Source organism: Bidens hawaiensis, unplaced genomic scaffold, assembly GCF_021521415.1.
Source record: "Bidens hawaiensis isolate Kalapana, Puna unplaced genomic scaffold, B.hawaiensis_p1.1 tig00010744_1, whole genome shotgun sequence".
Taxonomy (NCBI): domain Eukaryota; kingdom Viridiplantae; phylum Streptophyta; class Magnoliopsida; order Asterales; family Asteraceae; genus Bidens; species Bidens hawaiensis.
Window position 1 is genome coordinate 866,957 of NW_027491824.1, and position 7,315 is coordinate 874,271.

The 7,315-nt window shown below is 37.2% G+C and overlaps 2 protein-coding genes across 2 annotated transcripts; both read right to left on the reverse strand.

The window, feature by feature from the left end:
• Window positions 1–1,516: 1,516 nt before the first annotated feature.
• On the reverse strand, window positions 1,517–3,861 carry LOC143536185 (uncharacterized). The gene is made up of 5 exons (XM_077030232.1): window positions 3,431–3,861; window positions 2,326–2,543; window positions 2,093–2,221; window positions 1,834–1,965; window positions 1,517–1,751 (listed from the first exon to the last, which is right to left on the reverse strand). The coding sequence occupies exons 1-5, from the start codon at window positions 3,816–3,818 to the stop codon at window positions 1,635–1,637; spliced, it is 984 nt and encodes a 327-aa protein (XP_076886347.1). The 5' UTR covers window positions 3,819–3,861; the 3' UTR covers window positions 1,517–1,634.
• Window positions 3,862–6,260: 2,399 nt separating this feature from the next.
• On the reverse strand, window positions 6,261–6,752 carry LOC143536193 (uncharacterized). The gene has a single exon (XM_077030238.1). It carries the CDS (start codon window positions 6,750–6,752, stop codon window positions 6,261–6,263), a length of 492 nt encoding a protein of 163 aa, XP_076886353.1.
• Between the last annotated feature and the right edge of the window lie 563 nt (window positions 6,753–7,315).

Below are 7,315 nucleotides of genomic sequence, written 5' to 3' on the forward strand. Positions count from 1 at the left end.
TCAATGTATTTAATGTTGTCACTATCAATATATAAATAAAGAATCGTGTAATATTTTTCTTTCTATGCCAGTTATATTTTGTCAAAGAGAAAACAAAGACGTCATGAAGAATACGCCAAAGATGATTCAAGAATACCATAATATGCCAACATGTACCATCACAATACTATGGTCACTTATTTCCTTTTTCCTTTGTGATTGTTGTGACCATCATGTACGACGATGCAACCTATACCGACATGTATGTCATCGCCATTCATAGCGTCATTGATTACGCTGTTACCACCACCTCCACCGTAGCTACAATAAATATATATAGCAGGATAACTTACCTTTTAAACATTTTTTAAAAACTTTTAATTTCCACCCAAGCCAATTTTGGTCTGAACTCATTTTGATCCAAACTAAATTGACATTTTCTTAAGGATACCCGTTTTGATCTGACCCGTTTTATTCATAACCCGGTCTAACCTGCTATCATGTCTGACCCAACCCAATCCCATTTGCTAAGTATAGTACTATAGTTTGGTCTTCATATGATTGATTTTATGTGAATATTGAATAAGACAGATAATTATAGCTATAAATAAGTTATGTACACAAATAAGAGATCAAATTAGGTTTGAAGATGAAAAATCATAAGGCCAGAGTTATTAGCACAACAATAACATATTGTTCACACATAATTGACATCTTATATAGCTCCTATAACATTTTCATCATATCATACGGGTCGTATATCCTTAGATGGATCGTTTGGTATGGTGAAAATGTATATACCGTATATAATGTGTTATACAAGTTGTTATGCAGGCTTGTATAACTTTAATGAAACTTACATATTCAAAAGTGGTGTGGTGTCAAAGGTCACACAAGTCATATGAGCTGAAATTTGCTTTATACAACCGTATGATTTGATATATAGGTGGTCTATATGATGTGACAAACATGTTGATGTTCTGATTTAAGGTGATATATGTACAACATCACCAATTATAATCGGTGTTTTGGTAATGATGCCTTGGTGTATAGACGTAATGACATTTAATATTTCCGTCAATCACTTTATCACCAAATTTAAATTTAGTAGTTAATGCTAAGTGTGTATTTTTTGTGTTTTTTTAACGACATACTTCACTACTCCAAATTACACAATTTTCCTAAACTAATGTTATAACTAAGGATTGAACCATTACCTCCCACAAAAAAACATAAGCTTTTACCAATAGGCCAAGCACTCAAGTGGCAATGTAAGCATATTAAAAATGATATTTAGACCAAAGTTCAAAAATAAACATTATAAAAAATAAAATCATAGTTGCACTTGTTTCTAAATGTGAGACACAATAAGGGTTTTAACAAACCGGGTGTATTTTTCTTCCCCGCAACTTTCATGCACGGTAGTTTTCACACTTCTCTATTTAAAATTGATCGAATCATGCAATAAATACGCTTTTAGAGTTTTATATTAAAATTTGATTAAACTATGAACTGAACGCACCTACACCTATGAAAATAAAGATAACTCTATTTGCTACATTGATTAAAAATGATTGAACCGTGAACATAAATGTCAAATGTGGGATCATCCCATACAACTAGCTGCTTGAAACACTCGGGTACACACAATTTATTTACCTAACAATCTTTAATTCTTTAAGCCAAGATGTATGCAACGGACATGGGTCTTCTTTCCCTTGCGTGATTGCCTTCGTCGAGAGCGAATAGAACCAACCGTTTCTCCATTTAAACTGCAAGATTCATTACCACTTGTTGAGTTAACAAATAGCAAGTCAACTGCAAGTCTGCAACTTACTAACGAACAAAACTTACCTCCTTCACTGCTGTCGGGAAATGAGAAACCGCTCGAGCATAAGCACATAACCTATCCTCAATCCCTTCATCAAATGTTATACCTTTCTCTTTTGATGCTGCAGATGCCAGCTCACCAATCAGACTAATTACCTGTAAATATTAAGTCAATTATATACTTAATTATATATGAGTATAAAACTATATTACTGCATTAACAAGTAAAAACTATTTTTGTTCTAGCGCGTCCATAGTGTTACGTTGATGCAAATAATCCTACCTCGCAACGAAAATCCTTCTCTACGTCGCCCACAGTGGCTCCGGGATGGCGGGCCCCAACAAGCATGAATGAGGATATCCATATAAGCTTCTCTAGCATTTGCTTCTGAAAGGGGTGTTTCTCAAGCACCTGATTTCCATATTTTCACAAACTTAAACAAAACTAAAAATTTAATTATGCAAGTTTAATGAAAGTAAAATTTATTATCTACGGGTAGTTTGGTCATTTTATACCTTGCATGAAAGGCCTCCAGCATTTAGCCTAGCAGCTACAGCAGACCCCCATTTGCCACAAACTGCGGTTAAACCCTCGGGATTAACATCAGTTATACCATCAATCGGTCGTTCACCAATCTTGGAAACGGCAAAGTATGCCAAAACCTGGTCCGCGCCACTCAGACCTTTACTGTGGAACCATGGCTCCATCATCCCGTTCTGGAAGAAAACCAAATCTGCTTTGATTGAACCCACAGGTAAATATAAAACCGAAAAATTCAGGTATGAGACGGGGTACAAAATTAATTATAAATTTTCTTATGCGTATGAAACAAGTATGATATTAGGTGATATCCAACCAGCTTATCTAAAACATGCATGCCTATTTATCAAAATTGTACTCCTAAGCATTTTCCTTTCATGTTCATAACAATTGCATACATCCACTTGTAAACTTTTGTGTATTTACCCGACCCATAACCAAAATTGAATATATCTCCACAATGAATGAAGAATATATCAAATTTACACATTTTGATTTATTTTACTTTAAAAAAAAGTTACATAATGAAATGTTTTACCTTTACTTTTACTAAAACTTTAAAATTTAACAAATTTCCATACTTACCCATTTTTAAATAGTTTCTTGTCTTTTTACAATTTTTTAATTGTTTTCTCTGTTTTTTATGTTTTTTACATGATAATTTTCATTAATTCTCTTGTGTTTTTACTACGTTTTTCTTTTTCTGTGTTTTCTCGTTATTTTTTTTTCGTGTATGTATTATTCTACCCTCCTTTTTCACCTTTTAAATTAATGATCACAAAAAAATACAAGTGACAATCACAGAAATGAAAAAGGAGGTTTTTAAATTTTGAAAGGGTATGCGTTTAGTGATGTTTATAATCCTATATTTTCCTTGGTAATAAAATTATATTCACAAGTGTACTTAGAAATCCTAAAGTTTTATTATTATTCAACATTTTATTGGAGACCGTTACATATACGTGTCCCATTACCATCCGTGATTGTTAAAAATCCATCTTAACATTAGAAACACCATAATAATATCATAATTTGACACACCAACATGCATTAAACAAATTAATATTATTATTAACGTACCATTCCAACGTGACTGAGGAGTAGACTGAAGAACAGCATCTAAATCATCATTCCTAGTACACACGAAAATCGGTCCCGGGAAGTCCAATGGAACCTGTTCCCCTCTCCTCACCAAAAAATCATCGCCGCAGCCCATTTCTTCTAGGGACCGTCCTACACGACCACCGCCTACTATGATGGAAGGTACAACTTTAGTTGAGGTTGTGGCAATAGTGGCCGCAACCATAGAAGTAATTGTTTTTGACCGGGGTTTGAAAAGTGAACTAGGATTGGTGTGGTGGTGGAATATGGAAGTGGCGGTGGCGGTGGCGGCGGAGAATGAGAGTGAAGAAATAGTCGTGGAGGTCATTGTCGGATATTGGCTGTACAATGTTGGCGCGCATGGCATGTCTCGGGTGTGTATTTATTTGTGTGTTGAGACAGCCACTCGTTGGATATCGGGTTGGTCCACAAATCCTTATCATGATAATTTCGGGTTCTTATTGGGCTCATCGAATACTTATTATTTCTTTTTGGCCCAAGTACAGAATACTTATATATTTATACTTGTAATTACGGTATAACAATACATTATAACCACACTACGTTGTATGTATAATTACACTACTCAATTTTTATCAAGGGTGGCAAATGTGACCAATAGGTTAAATGGGTTGTATTAAAATGTATATAATGGGTCAACTAAAAAAAGAAAATGATTGAAACGGGTCAAAACAGATTTAAATTTCTCGAGGGTTTTTTTAGTTGAACGAGAAAAACGGAGAAAATTTTTTAGTATTTTTACTTTTTTTAGTTTTTTATTTATATTTCAAGTTATAACTTTTTAATTATATTTTTTGAATTTTTTAATAAGGTGTTTTTGTAATCTCAACTCATTTTGATCAATTTCAAAAACCTTTCATTAAAAAATTGAAAAAAATAATTAAAAATCATTACTCGAAATATAAATCAGAAACTAAAAAGGTAAAAATACTAAAAGTTTCCTCCGTGTTCTCGTTCCATAAAAAAAACCTTCAAAAAATGTCAGCCCGTTTTGACCCGTTTCAATTATATTCGTTTTTTGTTTGATTAGTTTGACTTATTCTAACTTATTATATACATTTTAATACAACTCATTCAACTCAATGGGTCACATTTGTCACCCCTAATTTTTACCGTTAACACGCTAATTTAATTTGTATTTAATCCAAACTCTATATATTTAACATTAATACGTTATGCATGCTTTCTTTTACTAAAAATATTATTAAATTTAGACAACTCATGTGACTAATGAAGCTTAGCTTAATGTCACGGAGTTATTCTTTTGACTCTCGTGCGGCCTTAGAACTTCGTCTAAGTAAGCCTATGTGGTTTGTTTGAACGAGTTTTTGGGCAGCGGAAGTCTTGAAGAGTAGTGTTGGTTTCTTGAAGTGACTTGATTGCAAGTATTCAAGACAAAAGTTTTTATATTGTTGGAAGTTAAGCTTACAATGCTTAGTTGTTTACAAGAGTTGGGTGATCTCAAATGAGATCCCTTTCACCTATTTATACCACCACACAAGATCTAGAGAGTTCTTAATCTAGGTTGTTCCATACAAAATATCTAGGGCCTAATTCTAGAGATTTCCTTGTAAATATCTAGCATCTTTATCTTTATGGACTCCTCTTGAAGCTTCTTCGTTAGTCTAGTAATGTTTTCGGTGTTCCGGAGTATTCCGGACAGATGTAGATAGCTCTTGGCTGTTCCGGAAAGTACCGGGCTGTTAAGATAGGACCGGGCTGGTCCGGAAGCATCCGGAGTGCGCCGGGCTGTTCCGGAGATTTCCGGAGTGCGCCGGGATGTTCCGGAGAGTTCCGGAGTGATCCGGGCTGCTCTAGGTCGTTCCGGATTGTTCCGGGCAGCCCTAGATGCTTCCATACGGTTCCGAAATGATCCGGATGTCGAGAAAAATGATGGGTGATTTGGAGGTGCGTGACATCCTCCCCCACCTGATTTCGCAACGCCCTCGTTGCGAGCTTTCGGCTTTCTTATGAGTCGTAGTGCAGAGATGGTTTTCCTTTGCCGAGTTTCCGCCTCCATTGGTACGGTGTAGACTTGCTTTCCCTTCGTTAGGTAGAGGGCATTCAAGCTTGTTGCTACGGTAACGTTTGATTTGTGGAAGAACTCCATTCCGAGTACAATGTCGTAGTCATCGAGTGGAGCTACTGAGAAATCAATTCTTCCTTGCCATGATCCGATCGTAGCTTTTACATTCCAAGTTTTCCCGACTATTGGTTGTGCGTCTCCGTTAGCACCTTTGATCATTCCTTCCGTTCTTGTTATTTTTAAACCAAGCCCTCTTGCTATTTCTGGGTTGATGAAGTTGTGGCTTGCACCTGTATCCACCAATGCTTTTGAACGTCTTCCATTTATTCCGATTGTCATGAACCTAAGTCCTTTTCCTTCAATATTCTTGTTGATTTGGGGGTTCGAATCTGCCATATGTAGGCGCTTCCCACTCGTTTCACGCATTGCATTCAGAACTTGAAGTTGCATTGCCCCAAGTCAAACCTCCTCAGTCTCGTTTGGTTCTTCGTCAACTTTTACAACAGCGTTCAAACTATTTTTCTTTGGGTAATAGCCTGGATTATGCGGCCCATCGCATATAAAACATGCCTTATTGTAAGGTTTGTTGGCGATTTGAAGTGGTTTCCGGGTTTCCTCCTTCCGGAATTGGGTGTTGTTGGGTCTGGCTCCCCCAACCTTAGTGTTGTCTTGGTTGACAACGTTGTTTCTTGCTGGTCGAGTCTCACTTCTATCGTGCAGGGACTCGGCCGCAATGACGGCAGAGGATAGGTCTTGAACGTTTCAACGTTCGACCTCATTTTTAGCCCAATATTGTAAGCCATCCATGAAGTTCGCCAATGCTTCCCCGGGTGTAATATCCGGAATTTCAAGCATAAGGGTAGTGAATTCATCGATGTAATCTTTGATTATACCCTTTTGCTTCAGACTACGAAGACGAATTCTTGCTTCGTATTGGGTATTTTCCGGATAAAACTGGAGTTTGAATTCTTTAATGAAATCTGCCCAAGTGGTGATGGTGCACGTACCTTGTTTGATTTCTTTGCTCTTGCGTCTCCACCATAATGCAGCAGTGTCTTTCAAGTATAGGGTTGTCGTAGAAATCTTTTTTTCATCGTCATTGATGCCTACACCCTTGAAGTATTGTTCGATTTCCCAAAGGAAGTTGTCCACAGCCCGCGCCTCTCGTTTCCCAACGAATGGCGTTGGTTGGGGAACTTTAACCTTCGTGGGAGTGTTGTTGCTCGTGCTAGCAACTCCATTTCCTACGGCCATCTTGAGAACATTAACTTCGCCTTGTAAAGTCTTGTAGAAATCGTGGCAAACTGAAAGCTCTTTTTTCAATATTCTCCATGTTTGTTTTGATTTGACCCAGCTCGTGCATAATCATTTCTTTCATATCGTTTCGCATGACTGCGATGGCAGCTTTGAAGTTTTCTTCTAATTCAACGACGTCACTACTCAATGGTTCAACTTTCTGTAGTGATTCGTTGGCGTGCCCCTTGAATATGTCGAATTCTGCTTGGAGTGCGTCAACATGGGTTTTGTATTCCACCAGTGACGTCTCCACCTCTTCAACGCCATTCTCTACGCCTACTATGAGTTCCCTTGCAGACTTCTTTCCTTTCTTCGTCTCATCTCCAGCGGTGTAGAGAGTGCCTTCAGGTTCTGATTCGGATGCCATCCCGTTGAATCAACCTGGCTCTGATACCAACTGTCACGGAATTATTCTTTTGACTCTCGTGCGACCTTAGAACTTCGTCTAAGTAAGCCTATGTGGTTTGTTTGAACGAGTTTTTGGGCAGCGGAAGTCTTGAAGAGTAGTGTTGGTTTCTTGA

Coding starts and splice junctions, on each gene's coding strand:
- LOC143536185 (XM_077030232.1), bottom strand. CDS start 3,818: ATGCCATGCGCGCCAACATTGTACAGCCAATATCCGACAATGACCTCC. Junction 1,966..2,092: donor AGAAGGATTTTCGTTGCGAG/GTAGGATTATTT, acceptor TAATATTTACAG/GTAATTAGTCTGATTGGTGA. Junction 1,752..1,833: donor TCCCGACAGCAGTGAAGGAG/GTAAGTTTTGTT, acceptor TGAATCTTGCAG/TTTAAATGGAGAAACGGTTG.
- LOC143536193 (XM_077030238.1), bottom strand. CDS start 6,752: ATGGCCGTAGGAAATGGAGTTGCTAGCACGAGCAACAACACTCCCACG.